The following is a 25,234-nucleotide window of genomic DNA, read 5'->3' as shown; positions in this document are numbered from 1 at the left end:
CATTATGGAAACTTTCAAAATGCCAGGTCCCTGTTCCTACATTTTAGATGATGTTAAGACTTTTTATTTTTATTTTTTAATTAATTTATTTTTTTTGGTACAAAAAACAAAAGCACCTGTTATCTTGAATAATTTGCCAGGGAATACTGCATTCTGTTAAAATAACATAACATGCCACACATCAAAGTCACAGAGCCCCAAATGCAGGTGTGCATTTTCCATCACACACGAGCATTTAAATACTCAGAATCAGCATATAAAATATTAACCAGACTAACCAACAGTAAAAGAAACCCAGCTATTTTCCTCCTCTGTGTTGGAATACCAGGCTCCATTGTTCGCCTCCCACCCACAGTCAACCCTTGAAAGGCACAGACACATCTCTTGGGAGTGCCTTGAAGTTTACTGAGACTCTCATCCAAGGCCCCAGAGGAGTGCTGTCATTCAAAAACAAAAAAAGCAATAAAAGAGGGGGAAAAAAGCATTAAGCCTTTCAAGCCCTGATTGCAACAAGCCAGAACCAGCAGTGTGAAAATGCATGTAACACATGTTCCAAATTAAAAGTTGCCTTGCCAAAACAAGTTCTTCCCAGTGCGCCCATCCCAAATCCTTATCACTTCTCCAGGCTAAAGAACAAATGGATCTGGAACTGAGTAAGACCCTGCCAGAGGTTGCATATATTGTGCAATTCACTGGTTAAGTGCACAATGCACTTAGACTGCCCACACATAAAAAGTAATTATGCCACAAAAAATGTCTATCCAGCTATGAGAAGAACCAACCAACTACAAAGTTAGTGCTTGAAGATGTGTAACAACTATATAACTGGTTTGTATCCAGCCTTCATTTGAACACTATAGCAGGACCCCAAGTCTCTATTTGAAATAGTTGCCACTGGCATTTAGAACCAGGGTATCAACAGTAATTTAAAGCCATGAAACTTCTACTATTCCATAAGCTGCTAAACTTAACTAGACATACTGAGGATGAAGCAGTGAAGCACTTACTTACTAGACTTACGTACACACACTTCCAAGGCACTCCTTCCTTCCAGGGTGAAAACAAAAGAGATTCAGTTATTAACTGAGTTTAGGGCCATCAGGGACCATTATCACAGTTTTGCCTGACCCCTTGCATAGGACAGGCCCTTAAATTCTTTGGATCCCTGGGCAGAAATGAGCTGGTGCTGAAGGCTTTCAAGACTTTCCTCTCCCATGAGCATCCATATCAATTGAAGGTACTCAGTGTGTGTGTCTACACATGCATTAAGGCATGTTAATGCATGTTAAATTTAGTGTCCCCAATGTGAGGTACTAAACAAATGCACATTAGCCTGCCTTAATGCACTGTAATGAATGCTTGTGGTTTTTAAGTGACACTTAATGTGCCAAAGCCTGTTTTACTGCCATTAGTGTAATAAGATGGGTTTTTACGTGTTGCATGAATGCACAGTAAAATAGGCTACTGCGCATTAAAGCATACGTGTAGATGTGCCAAGTATCACTAAGATGAGATCTGTTACAAGATGGGACTTCTGGGGGCAGGTAGCTGTTGCAAGCTCAAGGGAGCTGCTTGCAGCAGGGCTGTCCCTCAGTGTAGGCATGCCTTTGGGCTGATCTAGTATAGGAGGGGACCTAGCCATGTGTCAGTCTCTTGTTAGAGCTGGCTCCAGTTGGAGGAACCTGAATCTGTTCATCCAGTGTGTGGGATCAGGTGTACACAAAGGGCCCTGCTGCCCATTTGAATTAAAGCTGGACTGAAACCAGCTAGTGAGTTCTTACACATGTTCAAGCATCAACTTTAGACTTGGTTGGCTCTTTTTATAGCTGAAGAGTCATTTTTATCCTGTGCTACTTAGGACCCTGCTACACATTCAAATGAAAGCTGGATAGAAACCAGCCATCAAGTTGTTACCCATTGTCAAGCACTCATTTTAGAGCTGGCTAGCTCTTTTTGTAGCTGATAGACATTTTTATCACATGGTAACTACTTTGTTCCTGTGGTTGGTCCAAGTTTATTGTGTGACTCACCACCAAATTGCATCATATCAGTAATGTGGCGCCAGGGCTTGACTTCATATGTGCAGCTGGTCTAAGCATATTCCACGAGTCACCAGTTAATTGTGCGACAATGACTCTGTGTGTGTGGCAGGTCCAAGCTCATTGCACAATATATGGTGTTGCACGTGGAACGTGCAGCAGCCACTTGGCTTTGCATGGGCAGCTCCCCTAACTGTATTGCACATCACCCATTTGTTGTGTGTCCATGACTTCACATATGAGGCAGTTTATTGTGCCTGACACAGCAATGTGGGTGTAAACGCATTGCAGCAGCTTCACTTTGCATGGGCAGTTCCCCTAACTGTATTGTGTGTCACCGGTTCATTCTGAGATCATGACTTCACGCGAGAGGCAGGTCTAAATTTATTGTACCCTACATGGTGCCATCGGTATAACACATCACAATGGCTTAACTTTTCATGGGCAACTGCTCCAAATGTCTGGTGTGAATCATCAGTTCATAGTGTGATGGGGCCTTCACCCCGTGGCCAATTTTACTGTGGTGGACATCCATGGTGCAATAAATGTAACACGCACCAGGTCCCCAGGCACTCATTTGTAAGTGTTGCCACTTGTGGCCAGTGTTACTACGGTGGACCTGCACAGCACAATAAACATAATGTGTGCCAGGGCCGCAAGCACTCATTGCTACCAATCTCTATTGTGTGTCACCGGTTCATTCTATGACCATGACTTCACATGCGAGGCAAGTCTAAGTTTATTGCACCTGACATGGCACTGTGGGCATAACGCATCACAGTGGCTTGACTTTGCACAGATAACTGCTCTAAAAGTCTGGTGCGAGTCACCAGTTCATCCACAGTGCAATAAATGTAACTCATGCCAAGGCCCCAGGCACTCATTTGTAAGTGTTGTTTGTGGCCAGTCTTATTGCAGTGGACATGCACGGCGCAATAAATGTAACACATGCTAGGGCCCCTAGCACACATCAGTATCGAAGCGGAAAGTGTTGCTGCCTCTGGCTGGTCTTACTGTGATGGAGACCCATGGCACAATAAATGTAATGCTTGCCAGGGCCACAGGCACCCATCAGTACCAAACTGTATTGTGCATAACTGCTTCATTCTGTGACCATGACTTCATGCATGAGGCAGGTCTCCGTTTATTGCACTCTGCATGGCACCATGGGCATAACGCATGGCAGTGACTCGATTTTGCACAGGCAACTGCTCCAAAAGTCTGGCACGAGTCACCAGTTCATCCGGGGTGCTTTAAATGTAATGTGTCCCATGTCCCCAGGCACTCATTTGTAAGTGTTGCCACTTGTGGCCAGTCTTACTATGGTGGACACCCATGGTGCAATAAATGTAATGTGTGCCATGTCCCTGGGTGCTTGTTTGTAAATGTTGCCTGTGGCCACGCAAGGTGTAATAAATGTAACACGTGCCAGGGCCCCAGGCACTCGTTTGTAAATGTTGTCTGTGACTAGTCTTACTGCAGCAGACACGCACGATGCAATAAATGTAAGGTATGCCATGGCCCCAGGCACTCACTTGTAAGCGTTGCCACTTGTGGCCTGTCTTACTGTGGTTGGCATGCATGGTGCAATAAATGTAACATGCCATGTCCCCAGGCGCTTGTTTGTAAGTGTTGCCCGTGGCCATGCACAGTGCAATAAATGTAAGGTGTGCCACGTCCCCAGGCACTCGCTTGTAAGTGTTGTCTGTGACCAGTCTTACTGCAGCAGACACGCACGATGCAATAAATGTAAGGTGTGCCACATCCCCAGGCGCTCATTGGTAAGTGCCGCCACTTGTGGCCAGTCTTACTGCAGTGTCCATGCACAGTGCAATACATGTCGCGTGCGCCAGGTCTCCCAGCACTCATCCGTAAGTGTTGCTTGTGGCCACAAGTGGTGCAATAAATGTCACGTGTGCCACATCTCCCAGCACTCACCTGTAAGTGTCGCCTGTGGCTACACACGGCGCAATACATGTCGCGCGCGCCAGGTCTCCCAGCACTCACCCGTAAGTGTCGCCTGTGGCCACACACGGCGCAATAAATGTCACGTGTGCCACGTCTCCCAGCACTCACCTGTGTCGCCTGTGGCCACACACGGCGCAATACATGTCGCGCGCGCCAGGTCTCCCAGCACTCGCCCGTAAGTGTCGCCTGTGGCCGCAATAAATGCAACGCACGCCGGGTGTCCCGGCACGGCCCGCTTCCGCGCAGGCGCGGCGGGGCCCGACGGGGCGAGCGTCGCCACCCCCCCTAGCGGCGGCGGCGGCGGCGGCGGGCCGGCCCGCGCGCTGCCCTCGCCCCGCCCCCTCCCGCCGGCGGGGCAGGACTCGGCGCGGCGGGCGCCGGGCGGCTCCGCGCGGTGTGGAAAAGTTGTGCGCTCGCCGGGCCCCCCGGCTCCCCGCCGCCACGAATATTTTCAAGCGCTTGGACCTGCCTCCGAGAGCAGCCCAATAAGAGCTGTCAGGGGAGGCTCCCCGCTCACTTTTCCACATCACTTCACAGTTACATTTGGCAGGCAGGCACGCCGGAGCGCTCAGCCCCTGAGTGAGTGGATTTATGTGGAATATCCCCGCGTCGCCGGAGCCGTGCCGCCGCCGAGCCGTGCGCAGGGGGAAATGACTAACTGCCCTTTCCTATGCAGGCGCAGAAACCTGAGCGTCTAAGTGCCCAGCTTCTTCTCCAGCATCAGCAGCCTCGGCAAGCATGAAAAAAACCAGAAAGCCCGGAGGATCCTGTCCATTCCCAGGGACCGGCTAATCTTTTCCTCGTCCTTCTCATCCGTTTGCGAAAGGGGGTGTCAGCAAGACGGCTCCTGGCAAGAGTGAGTATCTGTTTTATTGGTGTTTGCTTATTTATTTCTCACTGTCACTGGGGTTTCTCTCTCTAGATTTGGCTCTGACTTAGTGCACCCTCAACACCCAGCCACCAGCTATCGGAGTGATTGCTTATTAATGGATGTGTTGTGAGACTGAACCGGAGTAGCTCATTACTGCAGCTTCTTTGAAATTCCCTGCTAATGGAAATATCATGGGAAGCCAGTTATAATTTTTGGGAGGTTCTGCCCCCCCCCCTGCCCCACCTCATACCCCCCATCTCTTTGCCCACCCTTTTCTTTTTCTCTGTTGGAGGATCAGAAGGAGTTTTGCATGGCAGTGGGTTGCCCACTAGGCTAAGGAGAGTGTTTCTTCTCCTTGTTTTCTTATTTAGTATAATAAATCTCAGGGCTATTTCACTGTGTTGAATAGATGCAGGGCTGCATTCATGCATTGAAATAGATTGCAGTTTTCGTGCTGAGAATAAAAATCACCTACCAGCCAGATATGTAAATGATGGAGGAGGAGGCTGGAAGAAATATAAAGGGAGAGGGGGAAATTCCCCCCCCCCGCCATTTATCACCCTAGCCCCCAAATCAATAAATATATAGACATAGTGCTATCTGTCCCTTTCTCACTTTCAGAGAAGGAAAGTATCCCAGGAATGCTGTTGCCTTTCTCTAAGCTGAGGTGGCAAGGAAGCTTTAGGGGTAAGGAGCCAGGAGTCATGCCCATCCCTCAAATTGCTTTTTTCCCCTGGCCTTGTTGACTAAATGCAGAAGGCACCCAGCTCAAAGTTGCAAGAGGGAGAAAGCCCCTTCGCTCCAGCTGCTTGTTAGATGCATCATTACCAATGCTCCTAGAGAAGAAAAGCAGGACTCTGTCGACCCCTAAAGCCGGCTGTTCACTAAACGCTCCATCCCTCTGTTTGAGGAAGGCTAGAGGAATAACATGTTCTTACAGACTGCTTGGATATAACGTCTGCTTGGCAGTAACATCCCAATCGGGAGACCCGAGCTATCAGAAAGCACCCCCGCTAGATCTACAAGTCTTGCACTTAGCTGGGGGACGTAAGAGACACTGGATCAGGCTAAGGGCTGCAAAGCTTCAACACAAAAAAACCCACAGCAATTTCTCTGTGGATCATATAGAAGAGATTAACTCAAATCCTTATTTAGCCACTGCCTGCTCCCATGAAGGTGACACCACTTAACCTAAACAGGGATTGCTTTGTGGTTATAGCCATACTGTCATATCTAAAATCTCTGGCAATTTAAACAGATCACATTTAGTACCAGACTAAACAGAATGGAGTCAGTCTAAACTGGCACATCCAGTGCAATTTGGCTCTGGTTGCCAACAGGTAGCACACTCTCCATCCTTCTCTCCCTCCTCCTGGTGCCCGTGCATGTACACGCATACAACCCCCCTCAACACACACGCACACACTCTGCATCTTCCTTTCCCCTGACTGTAATAACTACATATTTAACTTCTATAAAGGTTGACACCTTTAAACAGTCAACTTGATGAGCTCATAAATGACTATCCATTTGTGTGTGTGTGTGTGTGTGTGTGTGTGTGTGTGTCCCCCACCCCCGGGTTTCGTTGCCAGATGTTTTCTTGGGTGGCTGAATGTAAGAAATCAAATAACATTAACTGTTTATTGTTTCAAAACTACAACATTAGTGCTTAATAGAAAGGAAGCTAACAGCTGCTCACTTCAGTTTCAATTAAAGAATATAGCTGATAACTACCAAAGCTATAGATAAAGAATCCTCTTAACTTTACTCATCCTCTTTTGTAAATTCCTGAAGAGTTTCTTTGCAGTGAGGATGAAGAGAAATATGTGATACCTCCATATGATTGCAATCTGAAGATATTCCCCTACAGCCAACTGGTTGTTCCGAAGAGGAGCATATTTCACAATTGGCTTCTTAGTCAATCTAGATTCAGTAAAAATAATAAGCATGTAAATATAAGATAGAATTACAAATGATTGGTAATGGTCCCTTTCAGCTATCTCACTCAAATACAAATGATCCAAAAGGGGTACCTGCAATGGTGTTCTTTGCACAGACACAAAAGCATTAGTGGTCAGGTGCACAAACACTAAATGTGATAACATCAAAAGCCAAAAGCTCTCTACAGTGTCACCTCCTGGCTTCTTTGTATGAGCACCTCAACTGAAAAACTCCTATGTAGGGAACTTGTATTTATGTAAAAGCCTGGTGTAGGGTTTTGCTTCATTCAACCTCTCTGCTATACTTCGGCAAATGTAAAATGAGTCACAACTTTCACCTCTTAATACTGCTGATTGTCCCACACATCATTGCTCTTTATTAAAGCACTTGCTGCATTTTCAGCAGGACTTATTTTATATGATAGAATTTAAAGGACTTCAATCTCGGTGGACCTCAAGTTGAGGGTCTCCTAGAGCAGAGGCTACTATACCCTGAAGCCGTGTTTTGTGAAAGCAAGTATGTTAGGGTCTACAGGTGAATAATTTGTTAAAATTAGTTGCTGGTCATGCAAATAACTTGGGACAATTTTCACCTTGGGAAAAGTCAGTGTCCAAACACTGTTATGTTTGATGGCTTGACAAATGTTGCTTTTTTTAATGGAGTTGGAGCATATACAGGGACTCATTTCCCATTAATATTTAGCCGTCTCTCATTTAAAAAAAAAATCTTGATGATGCTGTTCAAGGGATGCCTCCTTGGACAGTGTTCCTGGTGCTTTTACAGACCACTTCGATCACGCCAGCCCATACCCACTCTGCCTTCCAAAAAGTCTTTTAAAGAGTAGTCAAGGTGCTGGTGCTCCCAGACCAGGTTCAAATGTCCTTATCTCTTCTTTTACATCCCCATAAAATATCCCAATGGTATTACTTCACTACAGAATTAATACATGGATTGATTACGCTGCATTTTACTTGCAACACTAAAAGAAGGTGCATTTAAACTACACTTTAAAAATGTGTGGTCCTGTATCGGTATGCATGTAGAAATACATGGACTACATGTAAAATGATATAGAGGTAGGTGTATTACCACTGGAGGTGCTTTCTTGTTTCAGCTTTCTCTGTTTTGAACAGATCCTTCTTAAATAGGTTGACTTCTGAAGATCTGAGTGCCTTGCATACTTTGCCTAGGACTTTTCACCAAGGGTTGGAATTAGGGGCCTGGGTGTCACCCACTTGACCCTTACTGTATACTAGAAATTAAAGAAATTAAAGCCAGCTTGCAGCAAAACACTTCTACTTCCCAGCATGGAAATAGACTTGGGGGTGAGACTGAAGAAATTACTGATCCTTAGATATTCTTGTGCACAAGAAAGGATCTTTGACAAGAGACAGTCCACATAAAGTACATTTTGAAAGCTTGTGGTGCTGCAAATCTCCAGGTGTTGTGACAGGACTGACTACATCTATAAACAAGGCTTGTAAGAAAGCAAGTGCTAATGCTACGTAATATAAACACCTTCATGGCTAGGACAGCATTTTGTTTAATCAGCCACCATTTCACTGTATATACAAGCTACATATTTATTGTATTTTTTTCCACCTTCAGGCTGCTGCAGTGTAAGACCATATAAGGCTGACCTTTTCGATAGACTATTAATAACAATTGTGGGCTGAACGTATGCACCTTGGTTATATCTGCACTACTGAAAATTGCAGAACACTTTGTGAACCAGGAACTTAAAATAATAGAAACCAAATTTCATGAGTGAGGAAGGAATGCTCTTAAAGGTTTGTGTTGAAATGTTTTAAGCATCATTGCTACCAGAAGACTGCATCAATAGAATTAGATTAGATGATGGAAACTCAACGTTTTTCTTAGTGTTGTTGCCATAGAAAATGTGGCACACTTCACAGCTTTCTAAACATAACCATTTGAGCAAATTTACCCTCTAGAAATAGAACAGAAGAAAGTGCCACTCATTTTACATTTTCAAATATTTCCCTCTAGTCCTTGAACATATTCAGTACATTTCTGAGTTTGATCAACAAATAAATAGCATCAGTACAGTGGCATTTCAACTATTAATACAGTTTAAGTTTAAAACATTTCTCTCTCTCAGTTTTACTAGGGGTTGATGACATCTAAAGTGGGAAGAGAAAGCCGACTTAGAAACCAGTTCATAAAGTACTTATCACATCTGATTACTAATAGTTTTATAAAGTACTAATTGCTAATAGTTCATAAAGTACTTATCACATCTGATTACTGGCAGGGGGTAATTCTTGGGAGCTTTACTCATCTGAGTACTGTCCTTAGCTATCAGTAGCTCATTGGAGCTTCTACTACTGGAGTAATTGATCCAGCAACGTGTTGAACACCAGCTGCTCCCCTCCTGTCTAGTTGGAGTTGCAGGTAGATTGGGCTCTGAATTACTAAAGCAAACAGGACTTTGGCCCAAGGTATGCAAACCTATTACAGTCTTTATTAAGGAGCCTCCGCTCCATTCCTAGGGAGTCTGCAAACCAGTGTTTTCTCGCTAAATATTCAACATGCTAAGACATAAAATGCTTGTCAGTACATTGTGTTTGTTCAGGCTTCCATTCCCCAGCTGGACTAGTTTTGAATTTTAGGAAAGCAGCATATGTCAGCAATATTTAGTTTGTGGCCTCTCTCAGATGTTTCAGACTTTTCAACTTAGTGGCAAGTATTAAATCCAAGCAACTTAATTCTAGGAACCACTGCACAACCTAATCTGAAGAACTCTGCTATTAATTTAAATCCATTTTAAATCACCTTCTCTCTATCACTGATGATATTAATCACATAAACTTACATGTATAAGACAAAGCTCAGTAAATTTGTTTATTTTTTAGCAGAGAAGTGCTAGTTATTAATATAGCTTTGCAAGGAAATAAACATATTTTACAGTCTTTCATGGAGTGATTTGTATCTGCTTCTTATTTCCTTTCAGTTAACCAAAACTGTACCTTAATTTCTGCCCTGAGTGAAGTCTGAGACAGGCAGTACAGTGCTTGTGAGCCTGTGGTCTTTGACCTAAGGGAATGTGCCTTGAATGTAACCCAGAGGAGAAAATTAGTTCAGCTTTGCAACCGTAGAAATAGTAAATTCAAAGCATGTCACTTAAAGACTTATTCTGCTCTCATTAAAGTCAGTGACAAAACTCCCATTGACTTCAGTGCTGCAAGATCAGTCCCCTAATTTCTAATTTCATATGGTGCTGCTAGAGGATTGTAAGAAAACCACTAGGGCAAGCAAAAGTGCTTGCTTTTCTTTTCTACGTAGACTTTAATCCTCAGGTTTTATCCACATGTCATGTGAAACTTTGTACATATGCAATCTTTATAATGTGAAGGGCCAAGCATCATTTTTATTTGATTTTGGTGAGGTGACGTGTAGAAACAAAAGGAGTTTACTTGATACTACCTTTCTTAATTATGCGCGTGGCAGCAAACATTCTCTAAGGAAAATACAAGGATGATTTATCTCTTATGTTAACAAATTCCTGTAAAAGAGCAAGAAAGCATGATCTTTGTGTCCTCCATTAATATTTAAATACATTTCAATAAGTATAGAATAAGTACATCTTTAGCTGCTGGAACTCTGATACTACACAATGCCCTAGACAGAGGATAGTTAACACTAATTCTCAGTCACAAGCCAATCTGCCTGGCTGCTATGAGCTCTATCCATGTTATGCACAATTTGCATTTTTCCCTTCTCCTTTAAAAGTGATATAGGTCTTTGGAATTACTATGTAATGTGCCTTCATAAAAATGAGCAGTGGTCTGAGAGATGAGATTGGCACCAACCAAAACTATTAAATGCATATGTAATGTAGCTTTCTATTTTAGTTTAAAAGAAAAGCATTTTAAGCTGTGGACTGAAGAAAATAAAATAAAAAAATAAGGGTTCAGTTTGCTCTGCTTCTTTCTGTGCAAACTGACTAAATGCAGATCTGACTGTATTTGTCTCTCATGTATAATCTTCTAGACCACCTTAGTTGTTCAAATGGAATTTGCCATTCTTCTTCTACTCGTTCTGAGCTAGAAAAACAAGCTTCTCAGAAAAACTGTGCTGAAGTGAACCGACCCTCTGACACAGATCAGTGGGAAATCTGACTCTCATGCACCAGGAAACAAACCTCTTAATTTTATTTTTTAAAGTAAATATGACACTCCAAGAGAGAAGCATATAACACCTTCTGAAGCAGTTATGCTTATTGAATGCGTATTTTCTTTCACAGTCATAGTTTTTCAAGCAGTTATATAAATACCAGTCATTTTGCTAGAGACAAAATGCAATAAAACAAGTTGCATTACTTTAGCTTCTAGGCTCTTTGAAGAAGTGACTGTCTCTTTGTTTTGTATTGGTACGTTGTCTGGCATGGTCGGATCTGTGCCTTGGGTCCCTGACCATCGCAGTTGGTAAAAGAGCAAACGGGAACATATGGTCAAAACACAAATAGTTTTGAGGTGCTTAGAACAGCATCAGATCAATTGATTTTTTTGATGATGCATTTGGGCTCTAGTTTTAGGAGGTGGGAAGCACCTTGTGTACCAGTAGGGGCTTAATCTGTGGTGCCCGCATGTGTAAAGTTCACATTTAGGGACTTAATGCCTAATGCTCTATTGGCAAAACCCACAAAAATTAACTGAATTGGATTGTAGTTTGTCAGTTAGAGATGGAAGGTAACTTCTAGGTCTCATCCCCCTTTGATAGATGTGATATAGTTCCCTCTAGAAGGAGTTTTACGAATGTAAACATTAGGAAGAATATGTAAAGCAGATTTAATTAATCATCAGTATAAACTAGGCTTTGTTGGTATCAGAGGACATCCCATCCTGCAGTTAAGTGACTAATAGCAGACAATTTGTGTGGTATTTGGCAGAGGCAGGTAAGTTTTGAATGTAGCTTGTACACCCTCTCCTTTTATCCCCAAATATTATCAGGATGTAAATGACCTACATCTATTAGCAGCCTCAACTCCCTACCAAGGTAGTTGTCAACTAGGTTGCTCATTAAGGGGAACTGAGGCAGAGAAGTTGCATAACCGTTAAACCTCCCAGACTTTTTATAAGCCCATATGCCACACTTAAAAATCTGCTGGTGTCTGTATATATATGTGTATGGCTTTGTACAGCTATTGTACTAGGTTTTGGGGGGTTAAATTGGGTTAAAAATGGCCCCCAATCAAATCGGTGATTAGACAGAGCCTGATCTAAGCTAAGTCAGGGGAGGGGAGGGGTAAGCAGGACCAGAGGTTCCAGTGGGGTTTGCAGGGAGGGGGTGGAGGGATTAGGGGGCTAGTGGGGTCCATAGGGAGTTTGGGGGGGGGGATCAGAGGGAGTTGGCAGGATCCCCCAGCTGTGCCCCTGACGATGCCATCAAACCACTCTCAGTGCCTGGAGCCCAACTGAAGTAAGCTGGGGTTGGGGAGGAATGGGCAGATCAGAGAGGACTAGAAGCTCTGCATGGGGGATGGGGGGTTGATAGGATTGGGGGGCTTTCTCCCCACCAGACCACTGTCTAATCTTAGCCTGTCAGCCCCCTGCCCAACCCCCAAAAGAACAGCTCCCCCAGGAAAACAACCCCCCCGCAATCCTGCCTGCCCCTCTCCCCACTGATTTTTATTTCTGTCTGCTTCAAGCACCAGTGAACCCTGGAAAACCAGCACTGGGACTGCCTTGAGATTAGGGGGTTTGGCAGTCAGGGAGATAGATGGCTGGTCCATGGGGGAGAGGGTGGGTTGTTTGGGATGGGGGGAGGGAACCAGGGCTTAAAAATAGCCTGGTGGGGGGAGAAAGATTGCAGCCCTGGGGCTGGTGCAAGCAAGTGGGGCTGCACTTGAAACATGTACAGAAGTTCATTTAGATTGGGCTAATCCTGTCCAGTCCAATTTAGTGCACTGCTGAGGTACAGTTAAATTAGACCGGGTCAGCCAATTTTGACCCATCTAACCTTCCTGGAACTTCTGTACAGTTCACACTTATATCATCCTAATTAAGGATCTAAGTATAAGCTCTGCACATGGGCAAGCTAATTTGGATTGGGTGGCAATTTTTAATACAATCTAACCTCCCCAAATGTCTGTACCCACTCTACGTGTCCATGCCTGTGTTGTATCCATGTATGCACATATATTTTAACCATGTATTAGAAGACAGATTTGAAGAATGTTTTTTTCTTTAAAAGTTCCTATGTGTAAGAACTGTGAGAATTGTTCAGGTGATCCCAAATTATAAAAAAACTGCAATGGATGACTAAGCTTAAAAAGTTAAGGCAGCATATCTTTACAGTCTAACATAAAGTGTTAAGAGTATGTGTCCAGGACAGAGAAGCTGAGAAGACAGATGTAGAGAAGTATCTGTTGATCCCCATGTCAAATTAGGTAAAGCTTTTTTTATTTTATTTTTTTAAGTTGCTTTTCTTTGATTCTGGAAGTCAGGCTGAAAAGCCGCAAACATTCAGTCCCAATATAGAATAGCAAACTTAGACCCATGATTTACAGTCTTTGGAGCATCTTCTCTTCTAAATTGCAGTCTGGCACTGCTTTGCCTTCACAAAGCGCACCTCAAGCTGATGTAGCTTGAAGATGACGGTTGTAGAAGGGGATCTTCTAATATAATGATTTCTGAATAACTTCCCCTTCTTGTGGCCAAAGGAAAGGAAGCCTCATTTTTCTGTGCCCAGCTGCTTCCTATTGACATAACGAGAGGATCACTGGTAGCTAATGAAATGCAGAGCAGCTATATGACTGGTATAATGTGGGTTTGGGGACTGATTGGGTATATAGGTGACTGAGAATAAGAGGAATCACTCTTGAACCCCTTCTTCCTGAGCTGCACTGTGTGATCTCAGCTGTAATCAAGCGCCAGGGCCATAAGATCTTCCCTTAGTGATGGGTAAGTCGGGTCACAGTGTGGGAAAGAGAGCAGGACATAAACGCTGTTCTCCTAGGACCTAAACTTGCAAATTCTCCTCAAGTGTGCAGCATTTACACAGATGAATAATTTCACTAGGGACAGTATAGCTAGTATTTATCATTATGATTCGTTTCTCTCTTAGGCAACAGTCAAAGGCATGCTTTTACAGCATAAATGCAGGCAATTTAGAATCAAAGCTCAGATCAATTTAGTGGGTTGTGGACACCATTCAGCACAAAGGATATGGGATGAGTTTGCGCCTGATTTCTGGGACGAACTTGACATAATTATTTAGGTGACATTCTGAAACCACAAGTGCCTTGATAGTTTTATGGCTTGTTTGATTTTTTTTTAATTGGCAAATTCTCCTACAGGCCTGTTCTTGTGAGCAAGGATTATCCACACAAACAAGGACTGGAGTATCAGGCTCTTTTTACTGTTGGAAACTTCAAAGTTTACTCTGCCACCAAAAGAGGATCAATGAAGGAGAGATAATTGTACTTCCTGCAGTGGGAAGGGTTTGCATCATGTTGCTACTATTGATGGAGAAGGACCGTGCCTGACTCCTCAAGACATGGGACTAGGAAACGTAAGTGGTAGTTTTGCCAGTGCAACCAAAACTTGCAGCGACTAAAGAAAAAAATTTAAAAGGCTTGCACTTAAAAACACTGAAGAAAACAGGAGTAGCTACTGTGGAAAGCAAGAGGAAGGAGAAGTGGTTAGGTGAAAAAATCTAAGCAACGGTGAGAAGGGATAAGCTCACTGATACTAACAGAAGAGGCTCTGAAAGGTGTAAGGGTACCTCCAAGAAAGGGTTGTAGATTTGCTCTGTAGACAGATCTTTAGCCAAAGGGTAGTAAGAAGAGTCATTCATTACTACTAATGAAAGCCGATCAAAAGATAATAGTTATTGTTAATCGCACAACTTTTACTTCCCCCCATCCCATATTCTCTTAACCTGAGTGAAAGCTGTAACCTACAGCTCTACCTGTTCTGCAGGGCAGACTTTTAATTTGTCTTAGCAGTAACTTAGTGGAATTCAGGGGCAGGATTTTTTTAAAGCTGGGTGATTTGAGGACTATATACAATACCAAAACCATCGTAGATCAAGTAATAACCAGAGATCTTTAGGTGACCTGGCGAATGGACACCTCCCATAACTTTTTCTGTGCTTTTTTATATTTTAAAGCACACTGGCACATAGAGAAGCTGAGTGGCTTTCAGAGCATGTGAATAATCATATCTAAAATAGCTGGGGCTCCTTGTGTCCCATTTACCTCATCGCATTGTTGCTGTTTTACATCCTAGCTAGTCTTCCAGGTGGCTGAGTAAAGGGTAATGTATCATCTAAACTCTGTGAATGGCCTTGGAGGTATCTGGAAAAACTTGCTTTAGACAAACATATCAAAAAAATGTTAATTGTCTGGCATTTCCACTGCAATTTATTTAAATGCAGTAACATTTTTTTTAAACATAATAAGCAATGATCATCTAAGAATGTATGAGTCCCACCGTTAATGAAGGGGGGAGGTCAGAAGGCTTATATCTGTAGCTTCTAATCACTGTGATCAACAAAGCAGTACTGAATGCTGACTGAAATTAGAAGTAGAGGATGCGGCAGTTCTTAAGAGGACCCTCAACATATTCTTATGTGAAGGAACTCTAGAGTGGCTGTAAATTCTCCTCAACTGGAGATCATGGTATAAATCAATGCACTAGCATTATAATAAAGTGGATTACTTGGCCAGACAGACATTTTGTGGTTTGAAAAATCTAAAAATAAATTGACTTTTTTTTTTTCCAAGCTTTTATGGCTTGCCTTATTTCTTTCTCTGTGAACAGTTTATGTTAAACTATTTTTACTAACTTTATTAATCTTTATTACAAATCTGTCACCTTCCACAATATCTTTAGTCCATTTTTAAAGCTACAATATGCAAAGTAGCCATGACAAAATTACTGCTAGTTGTTACAGGTATGTAGGCTACCAAATCATACACAAGTGTGTTACACCACAGGTGAATTTACTATTGTTTCTTAGTGTACTTAATTATAATTGGTTATTTTCATGCTTATGCAAAGTCAGTGACCCTACTTGTGTGAGGAAACTGATAGGTTTGGTTCTTATACTGTATCAGTTTCTCGAGGTGATAGGTCTGGTATTACAGTGTCAGGTAATTACTATGTATGACTATAATGTAATGCCAACAAGAAAGTTAATAGAATGAATGCAAACTTTGTTTGACCAAGCTTTTGAAGATGAGACTATCTCTTTGTGACTTTCTGTAGCAATGATGCCTGATTCTTGATGCTACCACTGCAAAAATGGTAGAAGGTTGGTACTGCCTGTCCCAAACCATCTTGGCACGTAAAGGGTTGAGCAGTTACTATAGCAAGTAACAAGCTGCTTAGCTGTACCTGTGATTCTGTATAGGTGCAGGGAAGAACCAACCATCCAACAGGAATGGTTAAACCTTGTCTGAAACACAGTTATTCAAAATTCTGTTATCTCAAATAGGGTCATATTTCCCTACATCTACTTGTTAGAGTGAAAATCCCTTAGTCAAAAAAGATATTTTTAAACCATGCAACAAATTTTCAATCATGCCTGTATGTCCAAAAGCATTCAGAAAAGCAAGGCTGAATTGCATGTGTGTCCATTTGTGTGTATACAGTTTCTTTGAATAGAATCACAGAAAATTTAGGGTGGGAAGGTACCTCGGAAGGTCATCTAGTCTACCTCCTGGTGAGAGTTGTAAGAAATGCCTTCAATTATACTAAAGGGAGCTGTGAGAACTTCCAAGGTCATTGTAAATGTCTTTTAAAGAATGCACTGTTAGGAAACCTAATTTCAGAGGAAGTTCAAAATTAAACGTATTTATTCACAAACTAGCCAAATCCTTATGAATGTGGAAGCGTTTAGTGTGGTCCTTCTTGTGGCTGCATGCGGCAGAAAATAACAGGGCAGCCTGTGGATCTGGTGTCACAGAGAACTCTCCTGATGGCATCCAGCCATCACCCCAGCTCTACACCACTTGCTTATAGGCTGGCAAAGTGTGAGAACCCAAGAGAAGGGGAATATGTCCACATTTGTGAGTGATTGTCCTGCTGAATGGCTCCTTACTTCAAACCGAATCAAAGCAGTCTGACTTGAGAGCCAGCTCAGTCTTTGGCAGATATTGGGTCAGCCTTCTTTCCTGTTTGGGTGTAGAGTAACCAGTAACAGCTGCAGGGGAGGAATGGTACTGTAGCTCATCCTTAGGATCCCTGCACATGCACATGCACATGCCTTCATCTCTTCCCACACACGGTCTGTTCTCTTGGGATGAACCATTCCCTGCATGTTCGTGAAACAGGCCTGAACCCGTAAGTGCCATCTAGTTTGCTTTACTACTGGTTAAATTAAAACAGTGGAGTTCAAATGAGGCCTGAGAGCAAAAAGGCTCCAACCGTTTCAGCCTTGACTGTGAAGATATCATTGTAAGCTGTATGTATTCGCATGCAATACAGCACTAGCAATAAAAACCCACTCAGTTGAGATGCACATTTATTCTTTTGCCTGAAATGCCAAAAACATGCGGAAACTTTACTTTTCCACTGCTTCTAAAGAGCATATTGCATCTTTATGTTCCCGGTGTTCAAGTTAACCGTGCTTTTGCCAGCCTGCTTCACTCAGCTAGCTTTATTGAAATGTGGGTTGTATGCGGATTTTCCTTTTTGGTTGCTGCTTTGTTTGCTTAAAAGTATTGCTGAAGCTTCTCCCATGGAGCTACTCTGAGACTGGATCCTATCACAGTTAATAAATCTTGATGCATTAGCAATGGTTACACAGGAACTTAATTTGACTGTACTGTGTGAAGAGTAATGGCTTTAAGCTTTTGTACAGTGCAGGATTGTTTTTATGTTTAAGTGAATTTAGTGCTTGCAAACAAGTCAGATTGGCAGCTCAGGAAACGAATGTGCTGTTCTCCCTAGCCACCCTCATTCAAACAGGGACAACGCATACAGCGGCAGCATGAGGATTTTTCTTTTCCAGTGAACTGCTTCATCCTTGTTCAGGATGAAGCAGTTCAGTGGAAGGAAAATCTTTAAGGGTGAGAGGGGATGGCAGTGCTGTCTTAATTAGATTAATTAGCTGATGTTTTTAAAAAAACTCTTTGAATATGGAAAGTGCTTTATTTTATAACTGTTCAGTACAGGAAATGACAAAAATGGTGCAAATTAGAACCGGATGAAAGTCAGCAGAGGCCTCAGCTTGGGTTTATCTGAACAGTTTGTCGCACACAGGTGCACCTTGCAGGCCATGGTGTGTGAAAAGCCCCCTTCTATGGCTAATGTTAAGTGCAAAGGAGTGTCACTAATCTAAGCCCTAGAAATACAGGCCTTCAGCTCTGAAGTGATAGGCCCCTAATTTGGCCTCTTATATTGGGCAAAGAGGGTGGACATTGCACTAGTTTAGAGAGCTTCATAACTTCCTGAACTTCAAAGAAGCAAAAAAAATTGCTTTCTGGCAGCCTTCCACCAACAATCCTCAAGGTACCATCCTGCCCACTATTTTTCTTTTAAGCTTGGATTTTTCTTTTCCCTTTTACTTACCACATTGTCACCCCAACACATTCTGAGATCATTTCCCTTTTAATATCTGCCAAGAAGTAGCACCAGTAGCTAAAGACCCTTTACCTTCAATATCTTCTGAAGATAGCTCATTTGCCTCGGTCCCAACCCAGGCTGTTTTGAGCAGTTGGCTTTTCCACCCTTGTTCATGTTACTCCCAATGGGTAATCATGATGTATAGGAAATGGTTTGCCTTGGCCCCAGCAGTTCTTCCAAACTCTTTGGAGAAGCAGGCTACATTATTTGCCTTCTCTCTCCCTCATTCTTCAGCACTGAGACCAAACAATGTTTCCAGGCCCCCCGAGCTATTGCTGTAATGGGCACTTAACCTCATTCCTGATGCATTGTTGATGGATATTAGGTTATCATTGTTCTGAGGTACTTTGCTTGGGTTGAGGCTGATAGCAGCTCTTCTTCTTTTCTTAACAAGGCAAAGAAGAGATGTCTCCTGCTTTCCAATTTTCATACAAAAACTCCCCAGCTATGTCAAGAATTATTAATATATTTTTAAAAAACAACACATCTGTGATCTTTCACTTTTTATGTTGTGTGGGTATTTTTATTTTTTAAGTCTCTAGTTTTCATGTTTTTAAGTTGTTGTTGTTTTTTGTTTCCCCACAACCATGAGAGCTAAAAATTTATTTTAAAAAAACTGGGAAACTAGGATTCCTATATTGTCACATGACTCCAGGAACTTACCCGCCGCCTCCACCTGTTAGATGCACAACACAGTGGTGATCATGGGCACCTTTGCACCTAATCCCCTATACTGTAGTTCCCTATATTATGTTTGGAACTAAATTTAGTCAATGGTGATAAATCAGGACTCTTTTAACGAAACTGTAGCCATATTATGGTGGCTGTAATAAAGCCTTGCTCTTTGAGTTGTGTTTAGTGTTTCTTTTTAAGTAATCTACTGTTGCATTTCAAGTTTTCCATTGCTTATGGATTGACTGTAGGAATCTCTAAGGTGTTAAACATGCTTCTGCTTCATAGGGTATGCCTGCAATGAGATAAGACATATAAAGACCTGATGTCTAATAAAACGGGAGGAAAGAAGTGATGGGTACAAGAAGGATAAGCTTTGCAGTTCCCATCATACAAACATGCTTGAAATTAAAATCTGAACATTTTTCCCCCTCTGGAAGTAGGAGAGGTTCAGTGAGGTCTTTGTTGTGGTCTCTGGTGTGACTGTACTCTTGAGGCATTCTGGAGTTCACCTAAGAAGGCGTTTTCAAGCTAGTTTCTGAACTGCCTACTTTGGGTACCAGTAGGAAACCGGAAGTGGCATCCCAGAGCTAAGTACAGGCTGTAAAACATGCCAGGCAGTCAGGTTAAATTAGCCCAAACTGAAACGTGTTTTGCTAAGGAGGTGCATGCCAAGGAACATCTGCCTTTTCCTATGCATCCCCTTTATTCACCTCACTATATTAGAAAGCTACATCAAGGTTTTAGCTATCTGAATGTTAAGAATTCTTTTTTAATCAAATGAGGCTTTCTATTTTATTTGATGGTTCGATTAAGCTGCATCATGCTGTGAGTAGAGGAAAGTTACGGTACATTTACTCTTTAAAATATATACATACCTATTTTATACATTTACTAAAATAAACTTTGGTAGAGAATGGCCTTGGGCATTTGCAAATAAAATAATAGTCTTGATCTAGTGCTACGGATTTTTGAAACACAGGATTTAATCCTGCAGTGGTCTAAGTGTCCTCAACTGATTCAAAGAGAGTGAGTAGAGGCCATTTAGAGTAAGAAAAAGAAACGGTGGATTTATTGCTCTGGTTGAAAGTGAACGTTTATGCAGGTCCAGGTTTTAATGTTTAATCCTCACCCTGGCAAGTCCCTTACTTGATCATGAAGAAAATAGTATTTCAAGATAAGTATTATCCAGGATAAAAAAGTAGGAGAGTCCATCCCTTAGTTGTTGTTTTTAAAACCATTTAATAGATGTCTATATTACTTTCTACAGCTCTAAAACTAGACTGTTGGCTTGTTTCTAAGATGAAAAAATCTAATCAATCACTAAGATTTTACAAAATGCTTTCCCAAGTTCTGTACAACTAACTTGCCATTCTTTTTTCTTTTTCCAGAAATCTTTAATGACAAGAAAACCCAATGGATCATGTTTTTATAATCTAAGCAGTTTTTATTTATGTTTACTGTGCTGTAAACGCATGGAGGAGCTGTAAGTAAATATTCTGTACTGCATGATGAATTGGATGGCTACAGTCTGGAGGAAAGCAAAGTAATTGTTTCATTTCTGTGATGATTTGCTTAGCTTGTGGTACAATGCCAGAAAGACTAACGGAAATGCTTATGGATACATGGACTCCATTAATAATATTATGGATTACTGTCCTTCCTTCCATTTATATGGCTCCAATGAATCAATCTCAAGTATTGCCAAGTGGATCCAATATGGAACTAAATGGCCTCAGTGAAGAACAGAGAGTTTTGAATCGTTCAAAGAGGGGCTGGGTATGGAATCAAATGTTTGTATTGGAAGAGTTTTCTGGACCCGAACCAATATTAGTCGGCCGGGTAAGTCACCTTTTAAAAATCAAAATGTAAGAAAAAGTATAGTTTTAGAAGGTGTTCAATGCTTTGACTCAACTAGCAAACGCAGACATTCTTTAATGCCTGTAAATCTGTATGTAATCGACAGTGTCTTCTCTTAGGTGCAACTAGTTTGGAATATAATCCCTCTATAGATGACAGTTTGGGTTTGGGTTTTTTGTTTTTTACAGGATTTAGTGATTTCAGGAAACAGTCTGTTCAGACTCAGTTTCTACTTTGAAAATACATCTCTTCTATTTTTTGATGATAAGGACATGGGAACAGATGCAGGTTTCCTTTAATGCAATTAGGCAGAATACTTAGTTTCACTGAACTGAAGACTTTTCCCCAAATCTGCTATTTGTAATATGTTTCTATTTTACATTCAGTATTCAAAAGGGTTGGTACACTTTTCACCTCGTGTCTGGCTACACAGGGCTCTGAGATTTCACATCGATACATATAGGCTCAAGCAAAACAAAACACAAAGGGATGAAGAAAGTGTACTACATACAACACACCATACATGGCTACACTACTCTCAATCAGTTATTTGGAATTGCACTTCCTCTAAGAGAGATCATGCCATCTGCATTCATCATGAAGCTTGCTTAGAAAACAAATATCTGCTTTTCAGTGAATGTTTGACCTATATTGGAATAGTCATAAATACTGTAACATATCATTAACCTTCAGTTTCCTCTGGATAGCCAGAGACATTATTATAGCTTTGCCTTGGATGCTAAAACGTGCATAAAAATGTAAGCAGACAAAGAGTTAAGATGCATCATCATTTTGTTTCATCCAAATGTGAAAAAAATGTTGCCAAATGTTTTCTTTAAACGGATTCTGTGAAGTGACCAGCTTGTGCCCTAAATCTTGGGCCAGATGACGTAATGAGACATAGCTGTATTGACGTCAGTCAAAGTTATATCAGTTTACATCAACTGTATTAAAAAACCTTATAAGGATAGGGGTATTCTGTTACCTATATGTCAGTATCAAGTTTATTGGCACTTATCTCTAATGTTAAAAGATTTTTTCCACATTAAACGCATCTAGTTGCATTTGAAACAAAGATGAGACCCTGTACATGCAAAATGTTTACACAGACAAACAAGAATAGTTTGAGTTAAGACAGGCACTCTCATCCTCAGCTAGTTCTCCTTAAGGAACTCAGACTAAGAGCTAAGATTGCCTGAATTTTGTATGGGTTTTGCTTTTTGGTGTAAATCGGAGCTTAGTGTTCTGTAATGCACTGTGTTCTGGATTTAATTTCCTACATTATTCAAATGCATTAGTGAATAGAAACAGGGCAGGGAATGTAAGGTAAAACTAATAAAGACATTATACCCTCTTCTTCTGGGATTTTGAATAGAATGTATTACTCTACAATGCTGCAATAATCCATTTGCGGTGACTGTTGCGTAATTAGAAGATTGCATGATCCAGATGGAAGAATGTGAAAAGTGGAACTTATTTCTAAGGCCAGGATTCTCAGGCTTAATCTAAACCAAAGTAATTGCCTCCTAGTAATCCTTGTCTGTTTGTATCGTGATATCCAGAAAGTTACCCTTATTTTTATTTTCTTTGATTTCCTGCTGGATGTGAGCACCCACAGGATCCATCCAAGTCAGTAAGATTTGTAGATGCTCTGCATATGGGACAGGTTTTTAAGCCTTTGCCAACTTAAAATGGTATTTTAAATATTTGTTTTTTCTCTCTCATCCTCACTAGTTTTCTTTCCATCTCAGATTCTAATTTTAAAAAGCCACCTCCCAATAGATCTAGTCTACCTCCTACCTACAATCCCCCTAGTCCCTTTTTTGCTTGTCCCATTTCTCTGTTTCCCAGTCTGATCATACCACAGAATTCTGCATAGCTGGGGGTTACTCCTTCATTTATGTGGCTTTCTCCATCAAGAGCCTTACTACCTTATCATTCACCTCAAAGTACTTTGTGACGCTTAATTTGAATGACCCTATTGAGCACCCTACAGTGAGCAAATGTAGGCCATGTCCAGATGAGCATGGCTATGAGGTAGGTTGCGTCACAGGCACATTTGCTGTGCCACATACCATACATTTAGCTGTTCTCTGCACTGCAGGGTAGCAGTGCGGGGAGGTTTTTTGATCCTTGGAGATCCCAATTGTCAAAAAAACCTGTGCAAAAATAATAATAATAATAATAATAAAAAGCAAAAAGCAGAGGGGTGCATGCGGGGGCAGTGTGCACCGTGCAAAACTGGAGCCCGGCCAGCTGGAGCAACCTTCTGGCTTCCAGCCAGGTTCTGAGCAGCAGATCCCCATGGCTGCATCCCCGGCAGACCCCCAGACACCAGGTAAGGCTCCTGGGGCTAGTCCAGTGCTGGCCCCATACTCCCGTATCCCACCTGGGGTAACCTGCCGTGCACCAGAGCGCACATGGCACAGGCATTCCCTGGGGACAAGTAGCAGCAGCACAAGGTGTGCCACTGCTTCCTGTCCCTGGGGGAACAAACGTCCATGCTCATGTGGATGTGGCCATAAAATCTTGCTGTTTGTAGTAAGAAAATGAAACACTGGCGTACTGTCCCATTTGCTGGGTTTACTATACATGCATGTGTATGTGGCAACATATCCACAGGCAACGTTGCTTATTTTGACCTTCTTTACATATTATGAGTACCATTTTATATTCATAATGCGCTTGAGTTTTACAAAATAATCAGAAGGTGTGTGATGCTATCAGAAGGTTTAAATCCAGTCACCTCAGAGGAAAAATTCTAAAAATGAACTTAATTATAGTTCAAATGTTATACAAAGCTTTATTCTAATATAGCGACTGTACAGACAAAACCAAGAGACTGACATATGTAAAGTTCGGGCAGCTTTGTGCTCTGATCAATAAATACAAATATGAAGATTTGCCAACGTATCAATTGTATGAAGATAAGCAATTTCTAATGCCAATTTAAAGTCCTTTAAAAATTTAGTCCCAAGGAGCCATCACTTTTCAAGATAAGGGTTGTTTGCTTCAGTAAGTTTTAAGGAACTGATCACCTTGCAGGATGTATTTTAGGTTGCGCTAATGGGACCGAAGCTTGTGTATAAAGCAAATGAAATATAATATTGAAACCAGTTTCAAAAATCAATGAAAAGATTCAAATTACTTTTAAAAATAGAATTCAATTGAAATAAAAATGGTCATGCAGGGTATATAAATTAAGATATGCAAGTTGTAGATCCCTTAAATCAGGCTTCTAAAATGCTGACAGAACTACAGTTGTTGCAGCACAGCTGCACATAAATCAAGCACTGTTGTGCAATGCCATTCTGGACCAATGTACATAAATAACTGCACTTCTCCAATGCATTCTTTCTAGCACACGACAATGACTTCAGGGAGAAAGTAACAGAGGCTTTAATGCCTTTTTTCCAGATGAAATAGACTATAGTAAAACAAGTTGCCTTTACTGAATGATCATAGTAAAGGATGGGGGGAGAGCAAGTCTTGGTTTTAATCTTATTTCTTACTTATTTCATTGAAGCAAGGTGCCTTGCTGAAGTCAGTGGGAATGCTGGCATCAGCTTTATATGGGCAAGGTCAGAAAATCAAAGCAGTCCTGTCTGCCTCAGTTTCCCCATCTGTGACTAGGGATGTGTATGCCTAGCCATTAGGAGCGTATTGTGAGGATGGATCACTTAATGCTCATAAAATGCTTTACACCTTCTCATTATTCACTGAATGTTTTGTTGTTGCATTTAATAAGAGAGAGTCTCACTTCAGTTCTGTGCACATGTGAGTACAATTTAAAGCATCTGTAGCCAAGTTCCAAAGTCCCATAAACCCTGAGCTAAATAGAGTTGTTCTTCTACACAAATTGAGCTTGTTGAAAACAATACAAATACGTCAGACTGGCACACTTTTGTCGTTCTTGTTGTTTTCCATTGGTTTTCCATCTGTTCCTTTTGATTTGCATACATTGGTAGAGGTGTGATAGGGTGAGAACGGTACCAGAGGTACTGCCTTTAGCTTTAGAAGACCAGCGTACAGTGTGCCACTGAGAGCAGTAGTAGACCTTCCAGTGGCTCACAACCTCATTCAGCTGTGGAGGGATATGTCTTGTGACACTGCATGCTATCCCCACGGACTTGATTAGTTGGAAAGAACTTTTACTTGATATACACAGCTGCATGCTCTTAGCCTCCTCTGCATGCATTTACAATTCCATGGCAGATGTGCTATGAAATCTGTGGTGTATCAAATGTCACTGTTCTTTCATTGGCGACAATAGGCGAATTCACAAT

The 25,234-nt window shown here is 41.7% G+C and overlaps 1 protein-coding gene across 4 annotated transcripts in view; it reads left to right on the top strand.

Moving 5' to 3' along the window:
* Positions 1–4,237: 4,237 nt before the first annotated feature.
* CDH8 (cadherin 8) overlaps positions 4,238–25,234 on the top strand; it is a 219,460-nt gene continuing 198,463 nt past the window's right edge. Inside the window, exons 1-3 of one of the 4 annotated variants that reach the window (XM_090062127.1) lie at positions 4,240–4,586; positions 4,684–4,863; positions 20,480–20,930. In XM_090062127.1, the coding sequence (XP_089918253.1) occupies positions 20,655–20,930 (276 nt within the window). In that variant the 5' untranslated portion in view covers positions 4,240–4,586; positions 4,684–4,863; positions 20,480–20,654. Of the gene's footprint in view, positions 4,864–14,140; positions 14,356–20,479; positions 20,931–25,234 lie in introns of all 4 variants that reach the window. The other 3 variants (XM_090062128.1, XM_090062129.1, XM_090062126.1) reach the window with 3 other exon arrangements.

This window comes from Crocodylus siamensis, chromosome 9, assembly GCF_052110815.1.
Source record: "Crocodylus siamensis isolate JL-2025a chromosome 9, ASM5211081v1, whole genome shotgun sequence".
NCBI classification, from domain to species: Eukaryota; Metazoa; Chordata; order Crocodylia; family Crocodylidae; genus Crocodylus; species Crocodylus siamensis.
This window is presented reverse-complemented; position numbering and strand designations above follow the sequence as displayed.